This window comes from Nesoenas mayeri (assembly GCF_963082525.1).
Source record: "Nesoenas mayeri genome assembly, chromosome: 1".
NCBI lineage: Eukaryota > Metazoa > Chordata > Aves > Columbiformes > Columbidae > Nesoenas > Nesoenas mayeri.
In genome coordinates this window covers 144,563,826-144,582,783 of record NC_137541.1, presented here as the reverse complement: position 1 = coordinate 144,582,783, position 18,958 = coordinate 144,563,826, and the positions used below count along the sequence as shown (strand labels likewise).

At 36.8% G+C, this 18,958-nt stretch overlaps 1 protein-coding gene across 1 annotated transcript in view; it reads left to right on the top strand.

Moving 5' to 3' along the window:
• Window positions 1-18,958, top strand: part of CBLB (Cbl proto-oncogene B) — a gene marked incomplete at both ends in the record, with an annotated part of 134,396 nt that overhangs the window by 98,218 nt on the left and 17,220 nt on the right. Inside the window, 3 exons of the mRNA XM_080358488.1 lie at window positions 6,850-7,035; window positions 9,312-9,677; window positions 12,257-12,351. Of these exons, the coding sequence (XP_080214614.1) occupies window positions 6,850-7,035; window positions 9,312-9,677; window positions 12,257-12,351 (647 nt within the window). The remainder of the gene's footprint in view (window positions 1-6,849; window positions 7,036-9,311; window positions 9,678-12,256; window positions 12,352-18,958) is intronic.

The window sequence follows — 18,958 nt, the reverse complement described above, 5'->3', positions numbered from 1 at the left end:
CTTTTAACTACACCACCTATGTGGAATATGGAATTATTCATACTACTTTTTGTTAGTAATGCCTTCATCAGCCTTGTCTTTTTCTTTTAGTTGTTATTTGTTTTTCTTTTTAAACAGTGTTTCTTCAGAGCCTGCTAGAAGAATTTTTTTTTTCCTCTGTGACATTATGTAGGATTTTAGTCTTTTTGAATTTTTCTTTGGTTTCTTGTTAATGCTGTTAATATGAACGAGGTACTGCATAATGGCTATGTTGTAGTCATTTGATTTGTTGGAACAATGGAAGTTACATGACAAAAGACAATTTAGTTCCTGTGGCCATCCTGCTGATACTGTTGTTACTTTGTAATCCCAAGAAGCATATTGTTTGATTTTTATTTTATTGCAAGAATTATTGTATGCTTTCTTAACATAAACCTGTTGATCCTTGAAAATCAAATGGGCTGGTTTTGTCTCATATCACCTGGCAAGACCGTGTGGTATTACTGAGAAAATCTTCTTGTGGCATATCTGGCTTGCAGGGAGATGAGATTAGAAATTTGCTGAAAGAGCAAAGTTCCAAGGACTTGAAATCCTGGTGAAAGTGACTGTAGAACTTCACAATGTGTAGTGGAAATATTCGAATCAGCCCTAATTGTTCCAAAAGCCTTGTCGGAGGGGCACTGTTAAAATGTTTCTAAGCTGTTACTACCGGTTTCTACTATCTTCGGGACTTGTACTTGGAAATATATTCATAGTGCAAAGTATAGTTGCAGTAGGCTCATTTCAGAAGCACACATAGTCAGTTTGATCACTGATTAAGGGTCCTGGGTGGGTTTTTAAGTGAGTTCTTGACAAAATGAAAAGCTGAAAAACACTTTTTGGAATTGTCATTAAAGTGTAAAGAAGAGACCTTTTTTTTTTTTTAAATCTCCTGCTGTACCTGTATGAATTATGAATGTAGTTATCAGAAAAACACCAATTCTTCAGTTTATCACTCTGTCTCTGAAGCATACTCACAAATGGTAAGTAGTATCTGAATTAAATCCCTGAGGGACCTCAGACTTGAAATTGCTTCGAGAAAAATAATAATCACAAAGCTACTTACTCATTCTTTAATGGAATGAGTAAATGGATACACGGTAAGAAAAATGAATCATTCTTGCTAGGTGTTGTGTATGAGTCAGCAGCAGCCGCAGATCACCTTAACAGAGGCTTTAGAGAAATACACTGCAGACAGTCTATTTATCTGCCTCATCAAGCAGCTTATTCCTTTTTAATTTTCAAATTGTCTTCAGTATTTTTGTGAAAGAAATATGAAAAGTGGTGCCAAAACCTCTGTTAATTGTCTTACTGCTGAGAAGTGTCCAGCCCCATGGTATCAGATTAGCTAATACAGGTTTGGCCTGAAGTGTTCCTTTTCTCAGCTCTATACCATTTGTGCTAGCCAAGCACAACAGTATGTAATGCACATTAAAAAAATGTGCAGATTACAGGCTTAGGTAAATATTAAAAATTACTTTTTCCATTGTTAAAGAGGGCATTTAAGTCTCTAACAGACTATGTTTATTATTCCATAATGTTTAATATTCCATTGTTCCAACAAATTAAGAGTTATCTCTCACTTTACCTTGTGCACAATGTAATTCGATACACTTCTCTTAAAAAGAGACAAAGAACGTAAGGAAAATGCATAGTGCAGGAGTTCTGGTTAAGAGGAAATAATTGTGAATTTCAGAAGTGCTGAAGTGATTGTTTGATCTTAATAATATTACCTGAAAACATAGTGGCCTAGAGGAGATCATAAGGCAATCTAGGCCTAGTGGCCTAGAGGAGATCATGAGGTTTTCTACAGTTTAAAGTGAAATGACATACTCTAAAAATGCTCTATTCTACAACTAGATTAAGTTATAATACCTGTGTCTGGACACTTCCCATCTTCTCTGGAATTAATTTCCCAGCTGTCTGAATGCACCAAAAACTGACTTAGATCCACACTGTTACTTTAAAATATTTATAGGAAATTGTCAAAGCTGAAAGCCACTGTGTGTCATGATTTGGCTTCTTCAGCAGATGCTTAACAAATCATGACAAAAGACCTTGGTTCTCAAAATATGGGACGATACTATGTTTTTTATTCCCTCCCTCATTTCCTTATTATTAAACTGTTTTGGTTTTTTTTTTTCCTGTTAATGAAAAAAGCATTTCTTATCTAGTAAGAATTTCGTCATATAAAATACAGGAATTTGTAACAAAAAAAAAAAAAGGGCTCAAATATGTATCCAGGTATTCCTTTCAGCTGTACATTCTTAATTCATACGTATAATACAATTCACTTCCTCCTTAATGCTACACCTGGTTCATGGGAATTTATTAAAATCATACCATACAAGAAGAGTCCTTTAGCTGCTTAGTATTTGAAAGAGTCGTAAATGCTGGGAGGCAGTGTGCCTCTCTTAGTTGAAATGTATTTTACTGATTCCTTTGGGCACTGTGGTGCTGACTTTCACGGCCTTAGCTCCCTCTCCCTCCTTCATGTGCATTTTCTTGGATCAGCAAAGGAAAGCTCAAATAAAGAACAAGCCCTGTCTATGTAAAAAATGTTCACATCAGTGTTGATATAACTTTATATCCTCATACAAATTTTAAAATCCAGATTATACTAATCTGTCTAGGTCACAATTAATCCTAATGAGAAATAACAAATATGTGAGTTACTCTCACCTGATTATAAATAAATATACTTTAGGGAACTACGTGGAAATGAGAAGTCCACTTCTGGTATAGGTCAGCTTAGACCTTCTTAGATGTGTCATTACGCAATTTTAAATTACTGAGTTCACTCCAGCAGAACACAATCAGGATAATATTCCTCAGTCAGTCACTTGTTAGGATTTGTGTTGAGTATGCTTTTCATATGTGCCTGTCTTGCAGAAGGGCATTTGAGACTAAAATTCTTGATTCAATAGCCCGACTGCTGATATTTACATCATAAAAACCTTCACTAGAATTGTAATCAATGTCGGAAACAGTCTTGTTCTTGGATTCACAACCACTGGGAGCAAACTGATACGAGTATATCCCAGTAGTAAATACATCTGTTAAAATAACACAAGTGTGGTCTGCTTTGCAGTACAATTGCAAAGTAAGTCACAGCTGCTTTTCCCTTGGCAGCAGCCATCCCAACCAGATGAAATCCGTGTTGTTACAGAGGAGTCTGTGTTCTTTTCCTTAATTACATCTTTATTGCACAGGTCTGTGTGTTGCAGCAGGGCCCCTCTGTACGCTGAAGGGCTGTCTTCTGTCCCTGCCAGTTCATTTATATTTGTTTGTGTCTTAATCGCTTGCTTGTTTCATCTTTTTGTTACTGTGCTGCTCTCGTTGCTGCTTTATTCCCTGCAAACAGAAAATACACAGAAATAGGTGAAGTAGGTGACAAACAGAAAAAAAATTAAATCTTGGTCCTTAAGGAGTCTGCCAAAAAGAGTAGGTATTTGTGCACCTGTTAATGCTCTGGCATTCACATGAAGTGCAGCCGTCTTGTTGGCCTAGCTGACAACAAACATCAAATGATGCAGCTCGACAGGTTGGATGGCAGACAGGAAAAATATGGGGTTCTTTATAATGAGGATGTGGTGCCAATCTGATACTGAAGGCTGAAGAAAACCTGTTTGTTATTGTGGAATATTTTGCTTTGTTTGTTTTCAGTAGATTTAAACATAAATTGTATTTTTTAAGTTTCTTCCAGCAAAGCATTCTCTCTTACTTCAGCACCAAGCAGTGACATGGGTTAAGCTTTCTCATAGGGGAGAGAAACTGCTTTTGCTATCAGCTATTTTTCTTTTGTTCCTCGTGCCCCGTAAGTTATTCTTTAACCTGTTGGCCATCATTGGTTCTCTTTCTGAAACCTTTGGGGCCACAACGTGCTTTGATAGCATTGTGGCTGTAGGCAACTGTAGTGCAGGTAACTGAACTGTTTACTCTTCTGAAACAAGGCATTGATGTAAGCTTGAATGGAAGTCTTTTCGCATGCTTAAGACTTGGAAAAATTCCCATTTGTTTTTGGCAGTTGTGATTTACCGTTCATGGAATATGATAGGTAGAGATCGCTAAATACCAAGTATATATGGAACCAAACGTTTATCATATACACTAATCTCCTGTCAGGTTCTAAGAATATGAAATTTTAAAATAAATTTTCATATTGTTCTAGTGTTTATTATTGCATACTAGATATTAGGTGTGTCTTTCAGCCACTCATTTCTATAAATCTGAAAATAACATCAATCTCGAGTGGCTTTTAAATGTGAATATTTCCGTGGTTTCTATCTCTGCTGGAGCTGGACTGTTGTTATGGCAGGCAAAAAGAATGCTCACGTTGATGAGACCAGTGGGCTCACTGAGGGAAGAGCATATCATTTTGCAGAGCAGAACTGTATAAGAGAAGGTTGTCACAGAGTAACAGTGATGGATATTCTTAAAATGCTGTCACTGCAATGTTCATTTTGCTGTGGATTCACATAGCTACACACAGTGTGACATTTTAGACTCTGTCAGGTTACCCCCTGTGGAAGTCAGGTTAATTAATGTGGTGGCATGACCATTTGAACATCTTAAATTCCAAACACATGTTTCCTGTCCAGTGCTCTGTTTTCAGTATCTCCTGTTTTTCTTTTCCTTGTTTCCAACTCCTATTATATATATAGGATTATTTCTTAGGTATTCTGACTGAGGTACAGTATGTTGTGCAACACCTCAAATATGGAGACTCACTATTATACCACACTTTCATTTATTTTAAATAACTGTATCTCTTTGGAGACAAGAGACATCCTATTTTGTTCTGTTCAAATAATTTGGGAAATAAATTAATATTCTTTCTGATACTGAAGCGAGAGCATTGAATGTATTATGTTACATGGCTCTTGGGTTTTAGGAACGCTTGATGGAGTTGTAACCAAACTTTTAAAACTAATGGTATTAAATGATACAGGGTTTATTATGCTATTTAACTGATAGATGCTCACATTCAGTTTGTCATGATTTTATAATTAAGGTTGCTCAGGCATGCTTGCGAGATACATATCTAGCTTAGTTATTCAACTACCCGTAATGTTCAGAGAGACCAAGCACCTCACAATCATGTATTTATCATGGGCATCCAGTCAAGGTCTGGGACATTCACCAATTAAAGGAAACTTACTCAAGCCAAGCTGTATTCAAGCCATTTAATATGAACATTGTGACCACTTCTTTATAGAGAGAAGAAACTGAGAAGCTTCTAGTAGCCATGAAGAGCATGAATCTTTTGTTGCTCAGTCTCTTGAAATGGCATGTGTAGTTATGACACTGATCTTGCATGTGTAGACCAAGTGGTAAGACCCTGCGTATCACAAAAATATCATTCTGGCAATGGAACTGAACGTCAGCCTTCTAGCTCTTCAAAACCTACTTACTTCTCTGTCTCATTTTTCTTTTCTTGCATTGTTATCCTGTAGTACTGTGGTAACTACTATTTCTGAAGAAAATCCGGTAGCAATCCCAGTTGCATATAGGACAGAATATTAGACTAAACTGTAGTGCATAGGGTAAGGAGTCAGTACACTAGATTCTTTTCCTGGTTCTCCTTTAGAATTCATGATCTTTTCAGATTCTATAGCATAGTCACTATATGTAAAGAAAGGCAATGGTGTTTACTTGTTTACCTTGTTAAAGAACTTCCTAGTCCCATCCCTCTCATCACTGTGGGATGTACAGCATTGGTGAGAAAAATCTTATGAAAAGAGTGGAAACATTTTCATCAAAGTGATTTAACTTAGAGATTAGTGCAGTTTTGTGAGCAATTTTATATGGTTGGCCTAAGAAGATGGCAGATTGTTAGCTTCTATGGGCAAGTTATATAGCGAGAATTCTTGGATGCCTCAGTGCACAAGTGGCCCAGGCTGGTGCTTGGTGTGAACATCTACCAGCTACTCATGCCTGCAGTCAGGGAAAGCACAGAACAACAGAAGCATCCAAGTCTGTGTACAGTGCACAGATACAAATACAGTGGGCTCACAGAAGTAACTCTGACTGATTTATGCAAGCAACTGAACTGTTTTGGTGAAAACTCACCCAGATGGGGTTCAGGAACTAGTTGAGAAAGTGGGTGGAGCCCATTTTGGATTGAAATCTTTGGTTCTGATGAATTTGAGAGGCCAAGTCATGAAAAAAAATATCATCATTTGTCACTTGCAGGGGATGTTCAAGGTGTGTGTTTCATTAGTTTAATATTTGCTAAAAAGATAAACTGGATTGTCCTAAAATGATTTTTGTAAATCGGCACACAAATGAGGACAGAAATTACTCCTTCGAGGTTTGGCTTGCTGAGTATTTTGATTGGCAGGTTTTCAGAAGACACATACATTCCATTTTTTATGGAAGTATGATTTGGAAATGGACTGAACAGGCAATATCATAAGCATCTGGCTTTTGAAAGTCAGGTATAGAATTTTACATAGAGTACTCTCTATGAATAAAAAGGTCATCAGGAGCAGCAGTACTACAGTAAAAGATCTATGTTAATGATTGTTTCCTTTTGTATGGCAACGATTGCTTGTTTTTTAATCAAATTCCCGGAATATATACTCTTTTATTTTCATCACAGTTTAGCATGTATCTTAGTTTTGAGGTAAATGACTTGTTACCTTCTTTTTCAGTAACCATTAAACTGAGCACCTATACCATCTAATAATTAAGAGTAGCATGTTGTCCATTTTAATAAATGACTATTAGTAAATACCTGTCAAGTATCAAATGTTTTAGTCATGGAAAGGAAGTTGTATACTTGCCCATCAGGTAAATATTAGTAGTATTTTTTTTTCTGTCTTTAAGTGCAATGAGAGGCAGAATTCACCAGTGACTTCCCCGGGATCTTCCCCTCTTGCACAAAGAAGAAAACCACTTCCAGACCCCTTGCAAATCCCACATCTTAGTCTTCCACCTGTACCTCCTCGGCTGGATCTTATTCAGAAGGGAGTAGCACGGTCACCGTGTGCCAGCCCAACTGGATCACCAAAGGTAGGTCTTACCGAAGCATTATTTCTTTATATACGAATATTGAGAAACCATATTTGGTTGGTTTTAAGGTGGGCTTGCTATTTTGTTTTGGAAGGTAGACTATACTGAAACTTTCCATGTGTATTTTTCAGGAGTTTGCTCTGTGCAAAAGAACTTCAATTCCTTGTAGCTTGGAAAAACTTTAGATTAGATCCACACTGATTACATCTCTTATCTCCCTCAGTTGACTTTGGCGAGTGCCTATCCCTTTGCATAATACCTTAGTCAGATGTTTACAGCTGCCTGTGTTGGTCAAATGTGACCTCTGTTTGTCTGATGATTACATTACACTTGGTTATGTTCAGAATTTTAAAGACATTGCTGTGATGGATAAATTCTGTAATAAACCCCAATTCATGAAAATAAATACAAGTTAAAGTTTTCTGAAAGTCATCATCTCATTTAAATTATATGTTGTGCTCTGATGATTATTTATGCTCCATTTCCACACTACCCTTACAAGAAAAATATGTGCAGATACTCTGCTTTCAAAACCTTAATTGGCATATGTAAGTTTCAAGGGAAAAAAATAATGGCTCTATAGCTAATAAATTAATAATGACTCTATGGCTAATAAATTGTATGCTGTTTTTTGTGAAACTAATCATACTAAAGAATTAATTATTTTTTTTTTAGTGGATAAGCATGAATGAGATAAAAACGCTATGTTTGTTACTCTCTATTATTGATCATTTTGTTGTGATTGCTGTAGAGAGAGGGGGAATTAGATTTAAATTTTGATTTTTAGATGATGAATTCAAATTCAAGTTCAAAACATGACTTGAAACTTGTCTACTCATAGTAATCTGGCATGAAGTACCCTATTTATTTTGTCAGGTTTTTAACTGCCAGCTTGAAAATCAACCTCTTTTTAAGATTCTAGTGGTTTATAGTTTACAGGAAAAAATAGAAATGCGAGTAGTTTCTTTAGGCTTCTTTCTTTACTTTTCATACAAGGCAATTTATAACACATTGAGAATACATGCTGAACATTTGGCACATCGATTAAAAATTAATTTTACAATAGTGTATTTTCACAATCTTAATGTCTTATAAAAAAAAAAAAAAACAGAACATCAGAAATACCATTAATATTGCTTTAATTTTTTTGTGATGTTATTTTGAAAATGGTGTGGTTTTCCTTGAAACTTTTCCTGGAAAAAAAAATGCAGGTGCAAGGGAAATAAAATGGGGGCAACAGGAATAATTTCATACTTGAAAAAAAGTCATATTTAAATAAAAGAAGACAGTTTAGTCCTGCTGAGATTACTGCTTCAGTCAAAAAAACCTCTTCTCTTTTTCTGAAATGTAAAACTATAACTATAAGCTATAACAAAAGTTTAGACCCAGCCATTATGTTCCTTCTTTGACTGTGAAAATTACTATATTTCTTAACTAACAGCTGAATTAAACACTTTTGTTTAATATATTGTCCTATTTATATGAATAGACCTGCAGGTAGAATAACTTTCTTTTCAATCTAAGTAACATGTTGAGGGGCTGCTTGAAGAATAATGGTGGGCTAACCCATGAAGTGAGAGCAGATACTATTCTTCCTTTAAAAACTTTTGTGGCCTTCATCTCTTCAAGTGGTAACAATATAGGTTGCCTATAACAATATGCAAGCTTATGATAGTCTATGAAAATTAACAGCTTCCAAGGGAAATAATCTTCCCTGTGTTTCTTACAGTAGCTGGTGGTATAAGGAAAACATTTCATAAAGACCTGGCACAAATGCTATTTTGTAAAATGCTGTTAGTAATACACTCCTAATGAAAATATTTTGGGTTTGTGGGATTTGTGCTCTTAGAAGCTGTAGAACTACCTAAATACATTTTTGGGGTGTTTTTTATTTTTTTTTTTTGTTAACTTAGTTTTCAGCTTTTTCCAAACATTCCTCAGAATTTGTTTCAGCAGCTAAATAAGTGATTGAGAGGATCAAAGCAAAGGATTCTGGAAAAAAAATTACGGGTCAGATAGATTTGCTGCAGCTGTTGTTGTTTTCTCTCATCCACATCCTTCCTTGGGTTACTCAGGCAACAGCAGAAATGGGGGGATGCTGAAGAGAAACCAGGTTGTCTGCAGAATGCAAAGACAAGATTAACATTTAACCTGCTGGCAAGTGTGATGCCTTGAAAATATGTCAGTTAGACATGGTAAAGCCAGACTTGATCATGAGAGATGTATGCATGCTAATATGTATCTTCTTTTTTTTCCTGACTTACTGTGTTGTTTAGTCTTCTCCTTGTATGGTGAGGAAACAAGACAAACCTTTACCAGCACCTCCACCTCCCTTGCGTGATCCTCCACCGCCCCCACCAGAGAGACCCCCTCCAATTCCACCAGACAACAGGATAAGCAGACACCTGCATCATCCAGAAAGTGTGCCTTCCCGAGACCAGCCGATGCCCCTTGAAGGCTGGTGTCCCAGAGACGTGTTTGGGACAAATCAGTTGGTAGGATGTCGAATAGGGAGCGATGCTTCTCCCAAGCCAGGACTGACTGCAGTTTCAAACATAAATGGAAGGCACAACCGCGTAAGTTCTGATCCAGGATTTATAAGGAAACATAGACGTCACGAACTGCCTGGGGAAGGTGCCAAGGTATGGAATGAGCTCAATGTGTTGAATCACAATTTGATACCCTACTTGCAGCGTTTTCTTACGTAGTGCTTATATGGGTCAGTGTTGATCTGGTGTTTCCAGATCTTCCCTGTTGCTGCTTAATAATAAGCTGGTGATAAAGAAATGGTTTGCTAAATGCTGTAATTTGCAAAGCAACAGTGCATGAGGGTCGAAGTTACAATTTTAGCATGAAACCATCATAAAATGGCTTGGAGAGAAAATTCTGGATTTGCTATATTCTTTTAGCAAACTATCCGTACAGTTGGTGCATGATAATAATACAGCACTATGTGCTCTAATATAGTTATATAGCATGTCAGGTCCACTTTGGAAGTGTCTTATGTCAAAACTATTTATGCATTTGCTGATGGAATAATAGCTGTTCTGGTTACCTATCTCATAGATGAGGTGAGGACTTAGTAACCTCTTCAGTCTGTAATTTATGCAATATGTACAGATGATGTATATGACTACAGTTAAATTGTCAGATATATTGTGTGCATTAACATAAAAACTAAATATGCTAAAGGTCACTTGTCTTGTTCGTCAGTAAAACATTCTTTTCAAAAGAGCATTAAATTAGTCATGATGTTCAGTAAACTCTAATGGAAAAGATCTAACCTGCCTTGACCCTAGAAAGAGGAAACAAATACATCCAAAGCCAAGCTAAATGTAGAATCATTTATTGTATCTTTAACATTGGCTATAATAGCAGCATCTTTGAAGTAAAGTGCTCAGTGGCACAACCACAGTATTGCATTGTTTGATTTGGTGTAATCAGTACTTTAAACCTTATTCAGGGTAGTGAGCATTGCAACTCCTCTTTTTCATTTATATCTGTACCTGATTTTTTCCCCTTCTGTACTTAAATCAGAACTCCAGCTGATGGAATTTTGCATTGTTTTAGTTTTACCATAGCAGCTTTTGACTTCTCTTGGACCAATGTCCAGTGTCATGTCCAATAATCCATTTTTAGTGCTGAGGGTGTTCAGAGTTGTCACTTGCAGCCTTTCCATTCATTGTCCAGCTTGGTTTGGTTAGGGGGGATCTGCTTGTCACCCGCAGGAGGAATATGTTTGCCTGTCCTTGGCTGCAGCGAATAGAATATATGTCTATGACTGTGATGTTTCTTCTATCAGAAAAAACTGAATGATTGTTTCTGTGTGTTAATTGATGATATCTGGGGGGAGTGGGGTACACCGTAGGAAAGAGTAGTTCTGGCATTAGACAGCTTCAGACAACTTGCAAGACTGTACAATTGGGGAGGCTTAGGTTTGAAAACAGATCAAGTAGTGGCCGCCTAAGAAAATATTCTTAGTTCTGCTCTAATCAGTTTTATCAAAGCAGCTCAGTAATTTACTCATAGAACAGGTTATTAACTCAAAACTGCTCTTTTTTTCTTTGCTTGAAGACTGTATAGCTTGTGCTAAGAAGGGTGGATTTCTGGTTAAGTCACTGTAGTTAGAAATAATCACTTTTTTCTCTCCCTTTGCTCTTCCCAAGGTCACAAGCTATTCAACCTTTCTATCTCAATTTTTTTTTTTTAAATATATATTGTGGTTACTTTGAAAGTACGTTACTGAAATTCATTAAGTATTGGTAGAGAACACTGACATATATGTTGAAAGATACTTAAGTCCATGATACTATATATAATTAGAATGTCCTTTTATTGTAATAGAGGCAAACCACCAAAATTTTACTTAGAAGTATGCTGCTGTTTAAAACGCTACAGCTTTTCATCCTATTTTACATGATACTGAGTTTATATCTTCAGTTGTACCTTCAGATAGTATTCCAGTTGTGGTCTGGTGCAGTCTTGAAGGTGTTGGAATGAGTGCTTCTCATATCAGAATAACCACTCAGTGCAGAAATGCCATTGTAGTCTGGAGGATACATATTCTTTAGCCAAATGCTGTTTGAACTGTCATTTTCAGGTTATAGATTCAAGCCATTCAGTTAAATGGAGCAACTTAGAACTCTGAATTGTTGTTTCAGGATGTATGCACATTCACAAGGGAAACATATAATTTTTATCCCTGATTCATGTATCAATTGTAATACAATATTTTTGCTGTTGATAAAAGCCAAGAATCAAGAAGACAGTCCTGCAGGTAGGGGGTGGATTCTGGCAGGCACTGAATCACAGAGTTTTAAAAAGCATTAACATGTTTAGCATGCTGTACCTGTTGTTTTCTCACTGTACTTTGTCTCTCTCTCTTTGATCCATTTGCAATCTCGAAATCTTAGTTTTCCCCCAAGCAGTTCAGCTGTAACCAAGTAGTCCCTTGGTTACTGAGATGCAGAACTTCCTCTTTTGGTGAAGTTTTAGGCTATTGTGTCCTGCAGCCCCCAAATGGGGTGAGCTGAAGCAGATATGAAAATACTCACTTCCAATAGCAGCTCTGTAGTTTGAACTCCTAGAAAAGCCTTTACCCATAGTCCTCTCAAGGTCTGGGTTGTTGTTGTTTTGTTTTGTTTTTTTAATACCTAGTTGATGAACGTCTGTAATAATAAACAGCAGGAGAGACACATTGTAACACTTGTGCAATTTTTAGGTCTTTTCAAATGGTCATCTGATAAATGAAGAATATGATGTTCCTCCACGGCTTTCACCCCCTCTTCCAGCTGCGTCCGTCAGCCCTAGTATAAAGTAAGTTAACTTTATCTGTAAAAGAAATGTGTTAATTAACGTTAGATCATAGCACTGATTCTCTGGTGCTAAAAGAAACATAGGAGAAAGAAAGACAGAGAGAAGAAAAAGAAGGAAAGAAAGAAAGAAAATGAACTGAACTTAGTTATGCATTTTCTGTGAACTTTAATGTGGGTTTACAAAGGAAACGTCAATTGTGTAGATTAAGTGGGAGCAGTTCTAGTGTTAATTGAGCATATTACATTTTTATAGGAAGAGAGAATAAATTGTGGCAGATCTTGTTCCCAGGCATTTTGCAGTGGGAGCAGAGACTCTGGTTTTGCTTCTGCTACTACAGCAGTGTGATCAGAGCTGTTTATTGCAGGAGATAAAGAGATTGGAAGGAAAGTGCTAAGGGTAAAAAGCATGATTTGTGTGTGTTCTGTGCCTAATCTAGTCATACTTTCTAGGCTTTATATACATCGAATTTTGTCCAGGGTTCACACCAGTATCTTTTATTTGTTGTGGCTGAAAAACAAACAAACAAAACCATTTTATATCCACTTTAAATGCAGTCAACATCCCTGAGTTCCAGAATATGGTTTGGGAAATTTTGTCATTTCAAGTTGCAGACTACTCTTAGTCTTCCAGTAACGTGACTGTTTATTTGGTACCAAGATGAATCACTCTTATTAACCAAGGATTTTCTTCAGAGCAAGAGATGCTTAAGATAGAAAGCTTGGAAGTGCTATGAACTAGTCAATTTTTTTGTGTTTTTGTAAGTAAATCAGAACCCATCACAATATTTGATGTTATCCTACAGCTTCTTTACAATATACTCCCTGTGATTTTTGCTGTTAAATAAAATAATTGGACAGTCAGTACATATTAATAGCAAGAATTTACCCATTAGTGTGTAATTTTGCTTTATCTTCACCACGCAGTCCATTGTTGCTCAGTTAGCAATAACATAAAAGACAAATTTCAACATGATGTTAATATGCTGTTTTTTCTCTTTCTGAGCACTGAATAAAGGTGCAGTGGATCATTGGCTTTTTTTATTCAGCAATGTGTGTTCCTGTGGAACAATGAGCAGATTGAAGTTCTCTATGTTTACTTTCAGTTCAGAAGCAAATTTTGGAACATTATCCAGACCTTTCTGTAATTGAATGTTGTGATATAACCTGATTGAGGCAAAGTATCACAGGAGTGCCACTTGGATACTTGATGTAGTCAGTCCCCTTATAGATGGTTTTCCTGGACTGACTACTCCTTCCAGGGTACAATGAAAACCACACAGAGTCAGTCAGAAAGAGAAAGCAATAACTCTGATAGACAAACTAAATAATTTCTTATTCCGAAGTAAATTGAATTCTGAAGAGAGGAAGATTCTTATTTTTATTTTTATTTTTCATAGTGTTGAAAAAACAACACATTCTGCTTCATGAAAATCCAATTTTTTTACTTGGACTTTTGCAAATGTAGCCTAGAATCAAGGTACAATGTATATATAAACCACACAGTGTTGATTGGAAAGCCCACAGGTAGCTTGGTCAAAAGAAAAGTCCTTATTAACTGAAGTTGTCTGAGTAGAAAACTGATGTATTCCAGCCAAAACAGTGTCTTTGCTAAAACTGAACTCCATAGACTTTTCAGGAGAAAGTGAACTGTCAGTTCTGGTTTGATTTTTGTACTCAAAACTTTTTAAAATTATGCAGCACATTTTAAATTTTGATTTTTAAAATGCCGGAAGTATCAATATATAACCTATGGGTAAGAAGTTCAAGTTATCTAATTAACAACTACTAAAACATCATAAGGAATGGCTGTTAAAATTAAAAATTGATCATTGTATGTTGCTTCTTGAAACATTAATATGTCTTTTTAAAATTTATTACAAATTAAGGTTTGGGTTTTTGGTTGGTTTTGGTTTCTTTTTGTGCGTGGTGTTTTTGGTGTTTTTGCCACTAGAAAATACCCCAATAATCTAGAATATTGTGTGGCAGTATATAGGTGAAGAAACTGGGTGGGGGGAGGGAAAAATCTTCAAAAATAGCAAGTTTAATAAGTTTAGTATTTCCACCAACCACAACAATTACTTTCAAAAAGGTAACTTAAATAATATTTAGCATGATTTTTTAAATGTTGGAAAGAAAATTTTTACAGTGTATTTTTCCTTCTGTCAAATTGACTGCACTAAGACCTCATAAATCTGTTGAACTGTGGTTGATCCAAAATACCTTTGCTTTCCACAATTGTGCTAGTGCAGTCGACCTGGTGCAAGTTTCTCATTATTTCTTGCTCTCCAGTCTCTGTGGAATTGTGGCTTGAGAGTTAGTTTGTTTCATGCTGTTCCAGTGCATTTTATTTTTTCTACTTATTATCTTAAGACTGTAATTTCAAAGGTTTGACTGAAGGGTACGTTGACCGTGTATGAAATCTCTTAGTCTAAGTAATGAGGAGGCAAGATGACCCCTAGTTGAAACTTCACAATTCTAAAATATCGCTACTTAAAGTGTTTGATCAACTTTTGCTGAATATGAGACTACAAATATGACTTTCTTTACTAAATTACATTAATAGAGAAGCACTATTATCTCTTTTTGGGAAACAGTGCTGATTTATTTTTGTTTTACTAAATTGGTTATTATTAACCATACTTTAATAATGAAAATTTAGACTCTTGATAACCAAGCATCTGATTTTGATTTTCTACTCAGCCACTATGTCACTGACCTTGCATGCGAACAGTTATTCTCTTTATGGACTGCTCTAATTATGTCAGATAATTTGTAGCAGTTTTGATCAAATTGGTATTTTATGCTTGAAAAATAAAACTTTGTCAGAGATACAGAACCATTCTTAACCAAAACGTAGGCATTTTCAAGTTAAATAGTGTTTGTTGTATTCATGTGAGTAGGTCCCATTTTGCTACATCAGTAGAAAATTAGCCTCTTTGTCTTGAAAGTTGTGCCACGGTGGTATTTTCTGTGAGAGAATGTCTGGTTTTGAGTAGGTAATGAGGCATCCAATTTCAAGTACCTTGATTCTATAAACATGTTAGGACTGTCTAGTTGCTTTGGGGTAGTTAGGAGAAAAGTAGCACAAAAGGTATTTCTCCTCTTGCTATCCCTCCTGTCTTGCTAACAAACTCAGAAGGTGAAAATCATAGTTCCATTAAAGGCAACTGTGGCTTGGAAATTCCAACTCCCTTGAAATCAGCCTTTGGTGTGATGCTTCACCAGCAACGTCAGAAGGAGCACTGCTGACCTGCAGGTTCCAGATATCTGAGAGATGGGGCTCTGGAGGATGCAAGGTGTCCTCAGCTCATAGTGTGACAGGCCGGTGAGACTGAAGGCATCAGCTGTCCTGTGGTAACGCTCATTGCATTTCAGGCTCCTCCTGTGACAAATAGAAAATTGCGTCCTCCTCCATGAATGAAGGTGAACTGCTTTATATGCAGTTTGATTATAAGAGTAGAGCACACTCAAGGGCAGTTTCCGTGAGCAGCTGACAAGTGTTGACTTGATTGTGTGGTCCATGTAACTTACTGGTTATTTTGGTGAAACAGAGTTTGCTTGAGGCTTTACAAAATCAAGGCTTTAGTCTGCACTAGGAAGTAGTACTCTGCATAGGACAGAAGAGTTGATAGTAAGGACCTGATGTCTATACTATACCACAGTATCACAGTATGTTTGGGATTGGAAGGGACCTCAGAAGATCATCTAGTCCAATCCCCCTGCTGGAGCAGGAACGCCTAGATGAGGTCACACAGGAACATGTCCAGGTGGGTTTTGGATGTCTCCAGGGAAGGAGACTCCACAACAACCCTGGGCAGCCTGTTCCAGTGCTCCATCACCCTCACTGAGAAGAAGTTTCTTCTCAGATTTAAGTGGAACCTCTTGTGTTCCAGCTTGATCCCATTACCCCTTGTCCTATCATTGTTTGCCACCGAGAAGACACGTGTTGTGTGGCAGCAGTTCAACTTGCTGTAGTCTTCTCCCATGAATTTGAACAGTCTGTAGCAATCAGAACATAATAAGGGAGCACTTGGTGTGTATCAAGTATTTTCGCTTAATCTGAAAACTATTGAAGTTGTGCATTCCTCAGTGCAAATCAAAGCACGGTAAGTGGGGAGATTAAAGGGATTAATTTCAAAAGCACAGTCCTGATCCAGACTGAAGTACCTGGACTGCAAGTTCATGGTGTCCAAGTTCTGTAAATCACTTTACCATGCTGGAAGGAGGAGCTTTCCCTGAAATACTTCTAAATAAGTGTGAAATGTTTGTTTCCCTGGGGTTCCTTCTACAACTAAGCTGGACGTTAAGTGGCTCAACAGAAATGTATTCTCCCATCTTTTGCTGTTTTACCTTTTGCCCTTGGAGCTCAGTAGGGTAAGCAAGATTGGCATCTAACCTTCTGTTCAACAAACCAGAAAATATATTGTTTACCAGAATGTACTTCTGACTTTCAATTTTAAAATATTTCTGCTTAAGGAGTAGGAAGGGTAACTAGAGAATATGTAATACAGTGTACAGGTCCATTTTGTGTTCTTCTGTACACAAATCTTCTAAAGATATAAGAGTAATGAAGTTTTTTTGAAGTATAATTATAGAAAATTTCACCAGCTTGATAAACAGATGCCTAAGTGTTTCATGTCTTCAATCATGACAATGTTCATCTGTTTATTTACAAAAAAATGTAAAATATTTATTTATCATCTTAGGTGGTTTTTTGTGGAGCAATAGTTAAACTTAGAATAATAGAGATTTAATAAAACAATTTGGTCTTGAGGAAATATCAATAATCATGAAGCAAATGGGATAGGCATCTAGCAGAATAATGCAAAAGAGGTTTCGGATTAAAATATCATTACAGCTGGGGTAAACTGGAAAAGGAACATGATTTTTTTAAAAAATACAAGTTCTGAAATATGAATAGAATTTATAACATAAGTATATTACCATTTTAGGAGAGTATATTGGCTATATGATAGTATTTCTAACTCTTCTACTGCTTTACAAATCGAAAACACCTTTGACATATTAATCACATAATACAGACAAGCTGGCAAATATTTTCCATACTTTAAAGACAGGAAAAGAGAAACTTCAAGAGTGTGAGGGACCTGTCTAAGACTACATAGTATTCAGAAGCAGGAGACTTGAAAGGTATGTCTTTAATAATAGCTCTAAACCACCAACATTTTCTCAGCAGTGCAGTAATGTTGAGAAATTGATTTCGGCATGTATATACACACTGGTATCCTGTGAATAAAGGTGTAACTCTGTTATCATGGAAGTTAGCTTCTTGTGTCTACTGAATAAGTAAGGAAAAAAAGCAGGGACATGAACTAGCTGAAGAGGGAAAACTTCTCTTTTGTTTTCCTTGAGTATTCTGAAGTTATTTAGTTTATAAATTGTCAGGAAATAAATCCTCCAGCTTTCCTGTCTGAGAACTGTTTTTATTAGGAAGCTGATAAGACTATCTATTATAGTACTTAGTTCAGGTGATGGTCAGGCTCTCAGTTTTACTCTGTAGATTTCCTTAAAAAAATTAACTCAGTATTCCAAGAATCAAAATCTGTTCTATAACAAGTTTCAGATAGGGTCTTCAGAGAAGGATTTGGGTTGGTTGGTTTGTTTGTTTGTTTCTTCCCCAGCAATAGCTTTTGAAGAGGGCTTCAAGCAATACTACCGACATGGTCCTGGTTGGTATTAGACTTTCAGTATTGGACATTTCTGGTCTAGAGATTACAGAATCACAGAATGTTAGGGATTGGAAGGGACCTCGAAAGATCATCTAGTCCAATTCCCCTGCTGGAGCAGGAACACCTGGATGAGGTTACACAGGAAGGCGTCCAGGTGGGTTTTGACTATCTCCAGAGTAGGAGACTCCACAACCTCCCTGAGCAGCCCATTCCAGTGCTCTATTACCCTCACTGAGAAGTTTCTTTTAAAATTTAAGTGGAACCTCTTGTGTTCCAGTTTGAACTCATTACCCCTTGTCCTACCGCTGATTGTCACCGAGAAGAGCCTGGCTCCATCCTCATGACACTTACCCTTTTTATATTTGTAAACATTTGTATATATGAGGTCACCCCTCAGTCTCCTCCAAGCTGAAGAGACCCAGCTCCCTCAGCCTTTCCTCCACTCCCTTAATTATCTTTGTTGCCCTGTGCTGGACTCTCTCCAGCAGTTCCCTGTCCTTCGTGAACTGAGGGGTCCAGAACTGGACGCAATATTCTAGATGCGGTCTCACCAGGGTGGAGTAGAAGGGAAGGAGAGCCCTTCTCGACCTAATTAATAGTTCAAACATGGCTATTTGCAGAAGCCAGCAATTCAGTTTGTGATTATTTTCAAAAACACAGGCTAATATGTAAATACATATATATGACATCTTCAGAACATGCTGGGTTGCCATGTAAGAATGGTTGCATGCCCACAGAAATTAGAAAATTTATTCTTTGTGGGCCTTTCAGCTGTCTACAAGGGAATGCTACAGGGTTCTCATTGTACTGGTACATTTTTATGTTCTGTTCTTCAAATGCACGTACAGCAGTGACACAAACTTCTTGTTGGTCTAGGAAGTCAAAAATAAGCAATTTAATGGCATGCAGTGATGGGAC